This window comes from Rana temporaria, chromosome 4 (assembly GCF_905171775.1).
Source record: "Rana temporaria chromosome 4, aRanTem1.1, whole genome shotgun sequence".
Classification (NCBI taxonomy): domain Eukaryota; kingdom Metazoa; phylum Chordata; class Amphibia; order Anura; family Ranidae; genus Rana; species Rana temporaria.
In genome coordinates this window covers 48,032,282-48,049,523 of record NC_053492.1, presented here as the reverse complement: position 1 = coordinate 48,049,523, position 17,242 = coordinate 48,032,282, and the positions used below count along the sequence as shown (strand labels likewise).

Here is a 17,242-nt window from a genome sequence, read left to right as displayed (position 1 = left end):
CTACACAAAGACACTCACAGGACTTCCGCAGACCATTGACCGACTTGGAGAAGACATGCCTAGATGGAAATCCCCTAGAGAGAGCCACATCGGTCTCATATGGCTGGCTGCAAATGACCGAGTGCGGTGGTGCGGATAATCATAGGAGGAGATGGTCGGAGGAGCTGGAGAGGACACTCACGGACAAACAATGGAGGTATGCGTGCATTTTAGCTCATAAAGGCTCCATAAGTACACTTGTCCAGGAAACAGGCTACAAGCTGCTGACACACTGGTACAACACCCCGGACAAACTCCACAAGTGGAATCCTCAAAACCCTCCGACATGTTGGAGGTGCCAGAAGGCAAAAGGCACTCTTCTCCACATCTGGTGGGAGTGCCCACTGATTCTGCCCTTTTGGGACAAGATCACACAACTGATCAAAAAGATCACAGAAACTAAGTTGTCACTGGACGCAGCTTGTTGCCTGTTACATGTCAACCACCTTGCCTTACAAGTTTACAAACACTCACTGACCAAACACCTGATTAATGCAGCCAGGTCGTTGGTTCCCATCTATTGGAGAACAACTACAATACCCACAGTGACTGACTGGCTCAAAAGAATTAGAAACATATGGGAAATGGAGGATGCTGTTGCGCAGGAACATAGCAGAGTCGAGGCCTTCCAAACTACTTGGAGACCCTGGATCGTTTTCCGATACTCACAGGAATATGACGATATCATGCAAAACCCTTAAACATGAGACGGTTCGCCTCAGAGGTGACCCAATCTTTCGATACTTCCCCCTCATGCATCCCTAATTGGAGAACGGGTGTTGGCGTGGTGGCATACAATCCCCCCCTCCCTCCCTCCTCACCGGTGTCATATCTGGGGCCCCCCACTGTCCCTATTCACTTACCTCTCCCCCTGTCTTCTCTCCTCTTTCTACTCCTCTTCATACATGGTTTCATGTGCAACGTATACTGTTGAACCGTTACAACCTTAGGCCGAATTATTATTGTTATCCTTTTAAATAAATAATTTGAAGGTGAACTAGGCCAGGGCTCAGAAAATAACCACTTCACTTGTAATTAGACCCTTTAGGGCAAACATAAGTTGTTTAAGTCAAGACCTTTGAGCTGCTGATCTGCTTGTATTGTGTCTATTTTGTAAATCTTTTGGCTCACGTACACACGGTATCAAGCTGTTTACTGATACACCTGTACTCGCATATGACATGCTATGTAATCTGTATCTGGATCTCTCCTTTTTCTTTTCAATAAAAGTTGAATGTTAAAAAAAAAAAAAAAAAAATTGCAATATCCACCATTTTATTCAGGACAGGAAACGATGGGAAATTCTTTTTAACAAAAACACTGGAATTGTTAATGGTGTACAATGCTTTAGAAAACGAAATGTCGTTCTACTTTAAAGTACATGTAGATGTTCTTAACATCTTTTCTCCTAGACTAGTCCAACTCTACATTAGCCATGAAGGACCCACTCCTGAGAAAGTTCTCCAGACCTTCAGAAGAGACTAATTCTGCGTACACAGCACCATTTTTAACGGTTTATAGAAAACAACGTTTTTTTCAACCCGATTATTGTTAAGCCTGCCTTGCCTACACACGACCGTGAAAAAAAAAGCTCTAGCAAAGCGCGGTGACGTACAACACGTACGACGGCACTATAAAGGGGAAGTTCCATTTGGATGGGGCCACCCTTGGGGCTGCTTTTGCTGATTTCGTGTTAGTAAAACTTTGGTGAGAGACGATTCATGCTTTTCAGTCTGTTACAGCGTGATGAATGTGCTATCTCCATTACAAATGCTAGTTTTACCAGAATGAGCACTCCCGTCTCATAACTTGCTTCTGAGCATGTGCGTTATTTTCACGTCGTTAAAGCCTACACACGACCATTTTTTACGAAGTGAAAAACGAGCATGTTCTAAATTTTTAATTGCCATTTTTAACGTGAAAAATGCTCTGGAGCCCGCACACGATTGTTTTTAATGACATTAAAAAAAATGTAATTTTTCACATTGCAAAAAAGAGTTGTGTGTACACGGCATAAGAGTCCCTATTCAGCATTTATTTGACTACTGCAGTATAGTAATAGGAGACTTTGATGTACAGGTGGCAATATAAAGTAAGAAGTCATGACGTTACTGTCTGCTCTAATACTTTGATCCAGAGAGAAAAAAAGGTTGGCATGCTGGTCCATTGTGCCATCTTCTCCCTCACCCAGTCACCCTGAATAAACATTGGAGTTCCTCTAAAGCCTCGTACACATGATAGGTTAACCAGAGGACAACCGTCTGAAGGACCGTTGTCATAGGTTAACCGATGAAGCTGACTGATGGTCCGTCACGCCTACACACCATAGGTTAAATAACCGATCGTGTCAGAACGAGGTGACGTAAAACACAACGACGTGCTGAAAAAAACGAAGTTCAATGCTTCCAAGCATGCGTCGACTTGATTCTGAGCATGCGTGGATTTTTAACCAAAGTTGGCTGTTTTTTAACCTATAGTTAAATAACCTATGGGGCCCACATACGATCGGTTTCGACCGATGAAAACAGTCCTTCAGACCGTTGTCCTCTGGTTAACCTATCGTGTGTACGAGGTCTAACACTCATGCTATTTAGCAACAAAATTGATGTACCCGATTTGATTTATTGTAATTTCACCTTCCCTAAATTATGGTGATAATGACAGACAAAACTCAAAGTCAATAACTCATGTTAAAAATTCTAAATATAACCTTTGATCTTTTCAAAATAACCCCCTATGTTCTTTGAAATACTACTATTCTTCGAGTAAAATTTAAGAGGCACAGAGTACAAGTCATACTTCAGAGGGAAACTTTCATCTTCTGAAGTCATGAGCATATCATAAGACCTCATACTGAATCAGTGGAAGGCACTGTTATCAGCATTACACATGTATTGCAATCTTTTTGTATGAATGTTGCTGGTCACTGATACATCACATGCTCTCCCATGGCTGCCCCTCTCATTGTCACAGGGTCTCCTCTGACTAGCCACAAATAAAACATGAATATTTGTCTATGTGTGTTATGTCTTCTTAGACAAAAATATTCTCAGAATTGTGTGCAAAGTGAAAAAAAATATATTTATTAGCGCTCAGTCTTTCAGATTTAACCCCTCCGTAGTAATTGAATGGGGAGAATTCAAATGGTACCCAGCAGCCTCAGTAGCAAGATAGTCCCCAGTCTTTGGCCCACACGGCCTAAGTGAGTCTTCAGAGACGGCTACATCTAGGACTGTGCCACAGCTTTGGACTCAGAAAACAATCCGTGAATAACACAGTACACTCAGTTTTAGGAAGCACCAAGATGTAGAGCCCAGTGCCTGAAGGTTATATTCAAAGATTAGCCCCACAATCGTTAGATAGATGCATGTAGCGACTGGCTCAAACAGCTTGTAGAGGAATCTTGACTGAAGAAAAAGTAATGTGATTGCAGATAAATAGCTATGTTAGACTTGTCTCACTAGAGGAGAGAAAATGTATCCATCCTTCTTGGACACTAGTAAAAAACTGAGGCATGCTGGTAGTAGGAGGGGTTATGCCAAGCTGGCCACATTTGTAATACAAGCCTTCTGTAGGTGTCAGTAGAACTCAAAAAAGTCTATAAATTCCTGTGTCCCTCAATAAACAAGAAAGAAGGATACGTATCTAAATTTGCTTTAGTTTACTATATGTATTAACCGTTTGTCGATCGCCTCCTGTACATTTACGTTGGCAGAATGGCACTGCTGCACAAAGTAAGGTACCTGTATGTCACTTTGAATTTGCCACAATGCGCGCACACCTGCCGCAAGCTCTGTGGCCATCCCCGTGGGACCTCGCGGAGTCGATGTCCGCCGGGTGCCCACAATCATGTTACAGAGCTGAAGAACGGGGAGATGCCAGTGTAAACACAGCATCTCCCCGATCTGCCTAGTGACAGGACACTGATCGTCTGCTCCCTCTAATCAGGAGCAACGATCAGTGTTGTATCACTGCTAGCCCATTCCCAAACAGTTAGAATTACTCCCTAGGACATACTTAACCCCTTCATCGCCCCCTAGTGGTTAACCCTGCCAGTGTCATTTACACAGTAATCACTGCATTTTTATAGCACTGATCGCTATATAAATGACAATGGGCCCAAAATGGCGTCAAAAGTGTCTGATGTGTCCGCCATAATGTCGCAGGCACGATAAAAATCGATGATCGCCGCCATTACTAGTAAACACAAAATATTAATAAAAATGGCATAAAACTATCCCTTATTTTGTAGACGCTATAACTTTTGCGCAAACCAATCAATAAACGCTTATTGCGATTTTTCTTACCAAGAATATGTAGAAGAATATATTATAGCAAAAAGTAAAAAATATTGCTTTTTTTTCAAAATTGTCGCTCTGTTTTTGTTTATAGCACAAAAAAAATTAAAAACGCAGAGGTAATCAAATACCACCAAAAGAAAGCTCTATTTGTGGGAAAAGAAGGGAGTCGTTTTGTTTGGGTACAACGTCGCAGTTGTCAGTTAAAGCGACGCAGTGCCGAATCACAAAAAGTGCTCTGGTCAGGAAGGGGGTAAATTCTTCCGGGCCTAAAGTGTTTAATGCTCTATATTTGAACATATTTATGATATGGCTCTGTGATTGTAGTTAAAGCTCAACTCCGGAAATCTGAAAATTCTACCTTGCAGTGGAGCTGCACCTGCACAGGCTAACTGCTCTTTTATTCTGGGGGGAGAGTAAAAGCTTATGTGAAAATGTGCTTCCCTGGCAGGTAGCACTCCCTGCGTGCCCCCCTGGTGGTAGACCGTCCCTCATACCCAAAGCAGGGCTATGGACGTCAGGACATTTGACCACTGGAGAATGGGGAAAAAGATGCTCCATGAGATTAGGTAAGCAAATCTTCCTTTCAATGACCTCTAGACCTTAACAAACAGCTAATTCTTTTACAGAGGGTCCAGTCCTATTGCAAGGGAAAATGTTCAGGTTTTCTGGAATTTGGCTTTAACTGTTCTACTCCACCAAGGCAAGACTATTAGTTTGCTCAGGCAGGAAACTACACAGTGAATCCTATACTTGGTTTTATCTTGGCTGTTGCTAATTTAATGGCTTCAATATATTGAATTTGCGCCAAATAAACTTGCTGCATTTTTTTTTTGGGGGGGGGGGGGGGTTGGTGACTCAAATACTATTTGTACCAGAATAGGAAAGACAACTTGCTTTTTTAGATGGAGTCAGCGATAGCAGGCTTCCTTTGTTAAAGGTTTTGGTTAAGAATGACAGAACAAATTAACTCACATTGACACCAGATAAAGATTATGGCCCAGATTCTCGTAGCACTTACGCCGACGTATCTACAGATACGCCGCATAAGTGTAAATGTGCGCCGTCGTATCTATGCGCCGTGCCCATAGAACTAGATACGCCTGAAAATAGGCTTCCTCTGACCGACGTAACTTTCCTACGCCGGCGTATCTTGGGCGCATATTTACGCTGGCCGCAAGGGGCGCTCCCATTGATTTAGGCGTTAAATATGCAAATGACTGAGATACGCCGATTCACGAACATACTTGTGCCCGTCGCAGTAATCTACGTCGTTTACGTAAGGCGTACGTCCGGCGTAAAGTTATTCCACATATTGGAGGCGCATCCCATGCAAAGGTATGGACGACAGAACAGCCGTCATATTTTATGTTGTTTACGTAGTACTACGTGAAAAGGGCTGGGCGTAGGTTACGTTCAGTGATTCGACGTATCTTAGGTGTTCGCGCATGCGCACTGGGAAGCGTCCACGGGACGGCGCGTGCGCCGTTCGTTCGGCCCATCGTTTCGGTTCATTTAAATGGATCATGCCCACCTTCAACCTACTTTGAATTAGGCAGGCTTAAGCCAACGATTTTACGTTACGCCGGCGCAACGTTGGGAGCATTTGCATTGTGAATTGGGTGCTTGCCTCTCTGCTTTACGTCGGCGTAGCGCACATGAGATGCGCTACGCCCGCCTAAAAATGCGCCGATCTACCTGAATCCGGCCCTTTGGTTTTAACTTCTGCAAACCACAATTACAGAACAATCTTAGCATGTCCTGATGGATGTACATGTAGTTATGGGATGTTCAGTTCCAAGACTTATGCCGCGTACACACGATCGGAAATTCCGACAAGAAAAACGTGGATTTTTTCCGACTGAATTTTGGCACAAATTTGTGTTGCATACACACAGTCACACAAAATTCCGACCGTCAAGAACGCAGTGACGTACAACACTACAATGAGCCGAGAATAATTAAGTTTAATGATTCCGAGCATGAGTCGATTTGATTCTGAGCATGCATGTTTTTTTGCGCGTCAAAATTGCACACAGTCGAACGGAATTCCTGACAAGAACTTTTCCAGTCGGAAAAATTGAGAACCAGCTCTCAAATTTTTGCTGTCGGAAATTTCAACAGAAAAAGTCAGATGGAACCTACACTCAGTCAGAATTTCCGACCAAAAGCTCACATCAGACTGTTTTTAATGACGAGAAAAATGCAATTTTTTTAATTGGTCATTAAAAATGATCATGTGTAGGCTCCAGAGCATTTTGCTTGATGTGAAAAATGGGCAATACAAATTTAGAACATGCTCTATTTTTTCTCGTCGTGTGTGGGCTTTAACGACGGGGAAAAAAACACGCATGCTCAGAAGCAAGTTATGAGAAGGGAAATTTGCATAATCAGCCCAAAGGGTGGCGCCAATTGAATAGAACTTCCCCTTTACAGTGCCGTCGTACGTGTTGTACGTCACCCGAGCTTTGCGCGAGCATTTTTTTTCACGATCGTGTGTATGCAAGGCAGGCTTGACAAGAATCACTTAGAGATGCTGGTGGCGCCTCAATATTTTCTGAAGTTTGCACCATCTATTGATCTGCCACAGCACCCTCAAAGAATAGTTGGTCTGGATATGCTAAATGCCATGTTCCCTATAATCCTGGCTACTCCACTGGACCCCGTTGCCATGATTTCCCTTACTGCTGGTGTAGCAGTCCATATACCGCAATACGCAGTGATTATCCATCATAATGGTCACAATGGCCAGGATATTTAGAGTTAGTTCACGATTATTTTTTTATCAAAAGGTAAATCAACCCTTTAAATCTTTAAATCTCCCCTTTAAATCTCCCCATCATGGAAACAGATAACAGTAAAAACTTAAAACAGGCTCCAACCCTTTTCCACTCTCAATAATGCCCATATATTGGGAACAATTTTTTGCACCCCCAATACCTTCACAAGCTTGATAATTAGGACAATGCCTAAGAGCGGCCATGGTAATATAATAGAGTAGTAATAATAAATAAAACAGTGGGGACATATGGACGAATTAGGTGTTTTGGATTGAAGTGGCCATCTCTTCCAGGACGTTTTTTTGGTCCCAAGTTCGAAGAAGGATCCTCTTCCAGATGGCAATAGGAAGAAAAGTAAAATAAATATTTGGGGTGGAAATTGGCTCTCCATGTTATTTTGGTTTGCCATGCCCAATTTAAAGCATAAACAGAAGCATATGAGAACGGAGCAGTCTTTATCCTGTCAGGAATGCAACTCATCCTGACCCATCTTATTTCAATTATACCTTGAAATGCAACTTATGAAAAGCGTCTCCAAGATGACTACATGGGGTGACACTTCTATACACATCTTACTACTTCTCTTCATTCAAAGCAGGCCTGCTGGACTCAGCTGAGACAGAGCACCAATTTAAATCATATATCCAGCCAATAGGTTTTTTTTTGTGGGGAAAGGTTCCAACATATGCTGGGCTTTTATTACTGTCTAGCGCTTTGTTAGGGATGATTTTCCCCAATTTCATATCTAGGTGACAATGTCATCAAAAGAATGTGTAAAGAATGAGAGTGCCATAGATATAATGTGAGCAAAGTGATTCTTTATTTTGTTTTGGAGGCTCAACACCCCCCTTCATCAGGTCATGCCATTCTGATCCTGTATCCTATTGGTTGCCACCAATATTTTTTATAAAGGCTTAGGCCGCGTACACACGATCGGTTAAACCGATGAGAACGGTCTGATGGATCGTTTTCATCGGTCCAAACCGATCACGTGTGGGCGCCATCGGTTATTTATCCATCGGTTAAAAAAAAGCCAACTTGTTTTAAATTTAACCGATGGATTCTTAACCGATAGAAAAAAAATGATCGTTAGTAGGCACAACCATCAGTTAAAAATCCACGCATGCTCAGAATCAAGTCGACGCATGCTTGGAAGCATTGAACTTCATTTTTTTCAGCACGTCGTTGTGTTTTACGCCACCGCGTTCTGACACAACCGTTTTTTTAACCAATGGTGTGTAGGCACGACTGACCATCAGTATGAAAATGGTCCATCAGACCGTTCTCATCGGATGGACCGATCGTGTGTACGCGACCTTAGATTGTATAAATGAAAACAGAAAATCCCTCTCCTGTTATGTACAGAGAAGTTAGGACTCTCATTATATTGGTGATGCTCTTATCATTTACTCATTCTTTTAACTACTCCTTTAACTACTGGGGATTCCCATGGATACCACAGTTAACAGAGAGCTGCCTCTGAAATCTGGATTTAACGTCATATCTCTCCTACTTTGTGTTCAGCACCCTACCAACATGTCTAAGCTAGAACCCCACCAGCTTTTATTGCTCTCTGTGTACCAACTGAAGGTTATCCCCAACTACAGGTAGCAAATTTCTTTCCTGCAACCATGAGTTGCAGAAAATAAATGTGCATGATTTCCCCATCAACACAGACAGTGCTGGCAGGGGAATCGGCAATCTCTTCTCTTTTGCTAGGGGTGGGCGGAGAAAGCCATGCAGAGGCGGCTCTCTAATTAGGCAAATTAGGCGGTCGCCTAAGGCCTCGCACCCACAGGGGCCTCGCGACCACCTAATTTGCCGAACTAAAGAGCTAGAGGTGGGTAGTAATAGCAGCGCCCGGGTGGCTGGAGGATTGGGTGAGTAGCAGAGCTCCCGCCTCTACCGCACTGGCTGCTCTGTTTCACATTCCCTACTTGTGTGTTGGGCCGGTCACCTGCTCCTCCATGTCCCTCGATCCTTCCTCATGCAGCACCGCTCAGCCCAGAGTCCTCCCCATCCAGAGCTCCGCCAGGGACTCCCCATCATCTCCCCTGGGGGTAGGGACCCCCTTCATCTTCCCTAGGGACAGGGAACCCCCTTCATCTTCCCTGGGGGGGGTACTGAGAAAAAGTGCCCAGACACCAGCACTGAGATCACGCTGACGTCACTGCTGAGAAAGAGTGCACTGACACCAGCACTTTAAGGCTTATAATACATGCAATTTATGCAGTTAATTTTTATCGTTTAAATTTTTTCCATTACGGGCGTGAGTGGGGCCTCATGTCTAAGTTACGCCTAAGGCCTCACAAAGCCTAAAAGCCATGCTCGCAGGAGAAGACAGTGATTACCGCTAGCGGCTGTATCTGGCAGGCTAGTTGTACCCATGGTAATTGATCGATCAACTTGGTAGAATCAGCCTGCCTATTAACGTCTCAAATCTCAGCCGGTTCAAGCCAAACCAACCGAGATTCAAACCATGTATGGCCGGCCTAACTGTGTTGATGGCATTGTCATTAGGACAGGAAATAAATCTCTCCAATGAGGCCTTTAGTTAGTAGTACCTCTCCCATGATTTTTTTTTGTCCAACCAATACTGAGATAAACTTAGCTATGCCACACAATGGAACCCTGTCTGGTAATGCAAAGGACCTGCCTGTTTTTTCTCATCTGCAATCCAGTAAGGCTTACAGGTTTTGTCCCTCCCCTGCCTACCCATCTGCCAACACCCAAGCAAGCACAAAAACGGTAAGAGCAACATTGCAGGGCTGCTTCTACAGTACACTTCTACAGTTCTATAGTTCAAGTTGCTGCTACAGTTCTATAGTGTAAGCAATCAGAGAACAGGCTTGCAATTCTCTTTTTATGTTTTTCATTTTTGGGTAGAAATAGGATAGGGTGAGTCTAGGGATACTCCAGTAATGCCCTGTACACACGACCGGTTCGTCTGATGAAATAGGTCCGATGGAGCGTTTTCATCGGACAAACCGATCGTGTGTGGGCCCCATCATTTTTTTTCCCATCAGTAAAAAAAAAAAGAACCTGTTTTAACATTTTCTGATAGTTAGAAAAACGATAGAAAAAAACGATCATCTGTGGGGAAATCCATCGGTCAAAAATCCACGCATACTCAGAATCAAGTCGACGCATGCTCGGAAGCATTGAACTTCATTTTTCTCTGCACGTCGTTGTGTTTTACGTCACCGCGTTGGACACGATCGGATTTTTAACTGATGGTGTGTAGGCAAGACTGATGAAAGTCAGCTTCATCGGATATCTGATGAAAAAATCCATCGGTCCATTTTTATCGGATGAACCGAACGTGTACGTGGCATAACTGTAACTTGAGAAAAAGGACTACTTAAAGTCTACTCAAATGCCGCATACACACGATCAGAATTTCCGACAAGAAAAGTCTGATGTGAGCTTTTGGTCGGAAATTCTGACCGTGTGTAGGCCCCATCTGACTTTTTCTGTCGGAATTTCCGACAGCAAAAATTTGGAAGCTGGTTCTCAAATTTTCCGACGGGAAAAGTTATTTTCCGGAAATTACGATCGTATGTATGCAATTCCGACGCACACAAAAAACACGCATGCTCGGAATCAAGTCAACACATGCTAGGAATCATTGAACTTAATTTTTCTCAGCTCGTCGTAGTGTTGTACATCGCTGCGTTCTTGACAGTCGGAATTTTGTGTGACCGTGTGTATGCAACACAAGTTTGAGCCGAAATTCCGTTGGAAAAAAAGAGCTAAGAAAAGTCTTTAGATCCAGAAGGCTGGTACTCGTTGTTTCCTGATTTTCAGGCAGCAATGTGCAGGATCCCTCAACTTCAGAAACTTTCTAAGCATGTTCCAGGATGATAGAACAGAGGTCCCCCAGCCAAACTGTGTACGGAACCCCCCAGGAACAGGAGACTTCTGCTCTGGACTCTGGCTTATTTACTTCTCCCAGCCCCCTGCTGGTCAACTGCCATATTGACCAGGGATTGGCTGGGGTGATATTACCATGTAGGCTGGGGTCATCATTCTCCCACCCATTATGTCCCAGGGTCCCCTGGAGACAGAGGGAAGTAATTGAGCCCATATCTAAAGAGCCAAAAACAGACCTATCTAATCAAATAATGCCCTGCCTTCCTTGGTTACAGGGGGGCCAAAAACTAGATTCAACATAACAGTAGCTCTATGGGGTGCCAAACATTTGCTTTTCAGGGCAGCAAGATATAAAAGAAGTTGAGGTCTTCAGGAAGAGTGAGAGTTGTGGGGCTCCTAGAGATCAACACTCCTATGAAGTGTCAGTTTCCCAGCAGATTTGAACACAGAGTGGTGTTCAGCAGGACGGGCACCTGGAAAGTAAGTATTTACAGTCTTTTATTGACAGTTATCCATTTTAGCAAATTTAAAATTGATATGACTGGGTCAATTTAATGCTGAAGCTCTACTGTAAGGACCCACTTTCTGTTAAATTCTTCTAACTGCTAGGGTTGGTCAGTAATTATTTTGAGCAGCCCCTAATTCCCTTTATGCGCAAGTTCTGATAAGGCAAAGGATGACATAAATTGGAGGTTTTTGCTTTTCAAACAATTCAACATTTATTGTCAGTGGGTAAACAGTGGGTAAACGTGATATCATATCATGTCAGCACTGACGTTGGAATAACATGGCTCTGCTGATTAAAAAAAAAGGTAAGAATACTGTATAAGTACAGGTATGATATAGCTTGATACAGTATGGTTGCCCCCCCTTAGGAGATTAATGTGTCGGTTGTTCTTATAAGATTCATATGATAAGACTTATTTAATTGTAAAAGTTCCCAGCTGTTCTATTTTCCATGACTCTTGCTGTAATACCCTTATCGATCTTATCAATGTTTATACTTGTCATGGATGCCTCTTTTGTTTTCTTTGTTTACTCTGTCAAATGTACTGTAAACTTAATTTCCCTTAATAAAATCTTTTTTGTTGAAAAAAAAAAAAGAATACTGTATACATTGGTTTGTTTATCAATAAAGCTATCGATCTGCATGTTTTTTAAAACAAATTTCTCCTAAGCACACATAAAGTGCCCCTGGATGTCGTCATCTGTGACAAAACGGCATAGGGAGGAGCGGCGTGCTGACGTCACCGTCGAGACAACACTACAATCCCGGAAGGATGGGCGGATAGTGACAGCCGGCCGGCTTGAACAATTTTAGACACGCTTTTTTACTACACACTTATTGTAAGTGTATTTCTTTGCTTTTTTAATAAATAGTATAAACAGTACTACACTGTGGCAGTTTTTATATTTCTATGGGGACTATCAACTCGGGAGAGATACTGAGGATCCCCAACGTTGAGGAGACAGGAAGTCTTGCCATCCATTATTGAGAGACCCCGGGCGGGGGTAACTAGCCACAGGCTGTTGTGATCTCCTGACAAGAGATCTATAGAGTCGGTAAGGAGATTTAATATAAGAGGTGGAGGAATCCTTTCTTTAACATCTTGTCACTTCTTCTTTGGTGTTTACTCGTTTGAAGTCACCGTTGACCAACTCACTGAAGGACTGTTACCCTATTGTGTCACCTTTGAGTACTACTCACCGTTTTTTATATCACTTATTGATTGCAGTGATTTGAACGCATGAAGGGACATACTTTTATTTGGACTCCATAATTTATTTCACTGAATATTTTCACTTATACATCAATTCACTTTGATGCTTTGTTTTTCATACATCATATATGATATATTTTTGTATTGCAGTGCAGCTTTATTTTTTTCATTTGTTAAATACCTCCCCTCATCCCTAGGGCAGATTCCTTTCACTAGCGAAGTACTGGGAGCCACAACTTGGTCCTCTCCCATTGACTAACAGTACCGAAGCCGCTTGTATTGGATCTGCCCTGATTCTGATGGGTCATTGATGTGTCTTTGAGCACCAGGTCCATGGGATTAGTGACTTATGGCCACCAGCATCTACTGGCTTCTATATGTTGTAACTGTTGCTGACTATGGCCCGGATTCACAGAGAGCGGCGCACATTAATGCCGCCGTAGCGTATCTCCTTTATGCTACGCCGACGCAGCGCAGAGAGGCAAGCATTGAATTCACAAAGCCAATGCTCCCAAACCTGCGCTGGGTTTCCAAGGCGTAAGTCGGCGTAAGTGGAAGTGGGCGTGAGCCATGCAAATGAGGCGTGACCCCATGCAAATGATGGGCCGAGCGCCAGACAGATATGATTGTTATACACGAACGTCGCATGCGCCGTCCCGTGGACGCATCCCAGTGTGCATGCTCACAATCACGTCGGTACAACTGCCTAAGATACGCCGGATCACTGCCTACGGCGTGAACGTAACCTACGCCTAGTCATATTCACGTCCAACGTAAAATACGCCGGCTTGTGTTCCCTGGTGCAGACCTTTGCATGTCTGCTCCTGAGTTACACCTCCTTTATGGGGCATAACTTTACGCCGGACATATGACTTTACGCGCACTGCGTCGGGCGCACGTACGTTCGTGAATCGTCGTATCTCCCTCATTTGCATATTTGAATAGGAAATCAATGGGAGCGAGCGCCAAATGCGTCCAGCGTAAATATGCGCCCACTCTATGCCGGCGTAGGCAAGTTACGTCGGTGGGATGAAGCCTGTTTTTAGGCGTATCTTAGTTTGTGGGTACGGCACACAGATACGACGGCGCATATCTGCACTTACGCGGCGTATCTGGAGATACGTTGGCGCAAGTGCTTTGTGAATCCGGGCCTTAATGTATGTTATATGTTTTACTTGACTAAGATAATCTCAGCTTTTAAGTTGAAGTTTTTATATCATTTATTTTCGGCATTTTCTCCTTGGGTGCCTATAGGTTTTTCCCATGGCTGTGGGAAATGGTCTAAATAGTAAAGGATTACACTTTGCCTTGGATGCCAGAGGACTGGCTAGAGAGCTGGAGACCATAAGATGGGGTGACAAAATATGAGATGGTTAATATAATGATCAGCAAATACAAGTCAGGAATCCAGGATGTTGACTAGCTAAGAGAGAACAGATTGCACATAAGGACACTACTGTACATGGTAAAAAGCAAACAAAGATCAAAATTATCATTATTTGGACATACAAAAGGAGAGACAATTGAGCAAGATGTAATATAGGAAAGATATAGAATAAATGCTGGGGGCAGTAAAAAAATAAATAGAGGAATGTTTATTAGAATTTGGGAAAATATAGCAAAGCAAAGAAATAGAGAAAGAAAGTTCATCAGTAAGCAATGCAGCAGAGAACGTGCTAGGATGTGTTGAAGGGCAAAGAAAGGAAATACAGTATGGCAAGATGATGAGGTAAGAAAGCAGTAAAGGAAAAGAAACAGGATGAGGATGATAAACAGAACAACTAGGTCAACGGGACCTAAGGAAACAAGTTGAAGAGAAAATAAAACATATAGAGCAAAGAAAAAAAAAGTCTGCGGAAGAAAAGGTGAAAAGAAGTCGGAAAGACAAAATAGAAAGAAAAGAAACTTCTATAAGTGCACAAAATGTGTTACTTTCAACTGACAATTAAACTAGTGTAAACCTGAACTAGACAAGTCTGTCACGAATGTCACGTCTACCCCAACGTAGGTGGTCAGACACTATAGCTGGCTACTATGCGCTTCACCTATAGCAGACCCCTTTCCCTTAAGGCAAGCATGCCTGCTGGTACTTGGTTGCCCCCAGGACTTAAACACAATGCTATAGAGTCTGGCTACCACGCCAGGGCCGATGCAAACTGAACAAAGCAAACAGGTACTTTCAGTTCAACAGACAGTTCAGGTAAAGGCAGGCTGAGTTCAGGGGATAATCCAGTCCAATCCGAATGATACACAGGGAATCCAACAGCAAGTAAGGCAGACTAACAGGAGGCTTGGTCTGAGACAATGCAGGTAATTCTGTCTCTATCACAAGCAAGGGATAGAATGTTTAGTTTGCTTATAGCAGGTGACTGAGCAAATTAAACACCTAATAGGTGAACATAGACAGGGAGAATAGCAACAGCCAACACCCGGGTGCTGGAATGAGGAACAGGGGCACTAAGTGATCATGACAGTCCTGTGCATTGTGCATCATAAACAATTGTTATGTCTCGCCCTATTCATAAAATACCAGTTAACTTTTTTTCATCATATTTGGTTCTTAGTACTCTTTCAGACAATTTTGTTTTAAATACACTAAACCCAACGTTGACTGCACATCATTGCAAATTTGCAGTGGTGCACCATGCCTTGGTGGACCATGCCTGTGCAATGTATGTTGGCACTGCTACTTATAGTCTTCACTAAGAAAAATAAAATAATAAGTCTCCACTAAGAAAAGGGTGACAACTCAGGAACTCAAATGGAAGACCACTGGTAACTCTAAAATCTATAAAATATTTTAGCGATTGGGTTCTACTTAAATTTTTCTTATGGTAAGGATTAAAGTCTAGTGGGAGATAAAAGCAAAATGAAGCAGCTTTTGCAAAACAAATTCAGAATAAGTTAGTAGTACCAAAAAAACTTGAAAAGGTGCTTGATAAACTTTTTCATTCAGGTTTATCTCTAAGTTCAAAATAGGCGTTTACCATACAAAGATATACTATATTACCAAAAGTATTGGGACGCTTGCCCATACACTCACATGAACTTTAATGGCATCACAGTCTAAGTCCATAGGGTTCAATATTGAGTTGGCCCACCCTTTGCAGCTATAACAGCTTCAACTCTTCTGGGAAGGCTGTCCACAAGATTTAGGAGTGTGTCTATGGGAATGTTTGACCATTTTTCCAGAAGCGCCTTTGTGAGGTCAGGCACTGATGTGGACGAGAAAGCCTAGGTTTATGTACCTTGGGTGGCAAGTAGCTGTGAAGGTTTAGTGTCCATGTTACATATATATTGTCTTTCATCAGCTTGCATCTGCTAAACTAAAATCAAGATTGTATCTATGTTCTGCACTATATTAGGGAACACACAATCGATGACAGCGCCACAGTGAAGAACGGGGAAGCCGTGTTTACACGCGGCTCTCCCCGTTCTTCAGCTGCGGAGACCGATCGCGAGACTGTAGCGGCGATCGGGTCCGCGAGTCCCGCGGCCGAGGTCACGAAGCATCGGACCGGGTTGCGTGAGCGCCGCGGGCGCGTGCCCGCGACCCACCGCTGGGCTTTATACAATCACGTACAGGTACGTGATTGTGCCCAGCGGTGCCATTCTGACGACGTATATCGTCGTTAGGCGGTCCTTAAGTGGTTAATGCACATAAATGCGCATTAACAGGTCTAGTCGCTCATGTTCTATGTGCATGGACACATAGGCTTACATAGAGGTGTTTTTAAAGGCTAATGCCTCATACACATGTATGGGGTTCCCGGCGGACTTTTTACCACCAGGAAACCCGAGTGGAAAGCCGAGATCCGGCACGGCAGCTTTTTCCCCCTACACACGGTTGGGTTTTCCTGGTAGGAAAACTGCCATGAGAGCTTTGGCCCCAGAAAACCGGCCATGTGTATGCTCCACTGCAGTGTTTCCCATAGGAAAACTGCTGGGAAAAAAGACCGCCGGGAATCGGGGCAGGAAAAAGGAGAACATGTTCTAATTTTTCCCGCCTGGGGTTTTCCTGTCGGGAAAACTGGCATGGAGCATACACACTGCCAGTTTTCCCGGCCAAAAGCTGTCATGTCAGTTTTCCTGATGGGAAAACTGGTTGTGTGTACGAGGCATTAGAATGAAAAGATGACAAATGCTCCTGCCATTTAGTAAATCAATTTTTTTTGCAGGGAATTCTTCATGTTCTTGGTACTTATCTACTGGCAGGACAAACCGGACTAGTGCCCCACCATAATGGAAGGATGTGAGAGCTGAGCTCCCTATGTCGCGCTTTGATTGATGTTTATCAGATTGTTTTGAGTTTGGGACCAGAGTTTCCAGAGGTGGCTTGACAGCACATGTGTGGCTTCACATTTATCTTCAAACGTATTAACCAGTTTAGTTAGTTTTGTATGTGCTTTCCTAGCTAGAAAGTACGCTGGGCAGGTTTTATTTTATTTTTTTCGCTGCGTTGCCATTGATGCAAAGACAAGGAGAGATGACCCCACTTACATTTTCCTCCAGTACAACACAAAAAGATGAA

The 17,242-nt window shown here is 43.3% G+C and overlaps 1 protein-coding gene across 1 annotated transcript in view; it reads right to left on the bottom strand.

The window, feature by feature from the left end:
* Positions 1-209: 209 nt before the first annotated feature.
* LOC120935615 (fibrocystin-like) overlaps positions 210-17,242 on the bottom strand; it is a 66,663-nt gene continuing 49,630 nt past the window's right edge. The window contains exon 6 of the mRNA XM_040347664.1: positions 210-394. Within this exon, the coding sequence (XP_040203598.1) occupies positions 210-394 (185 nt within the window). The remainder of the gene's footprint in view (positions 395-17,242) is intronic.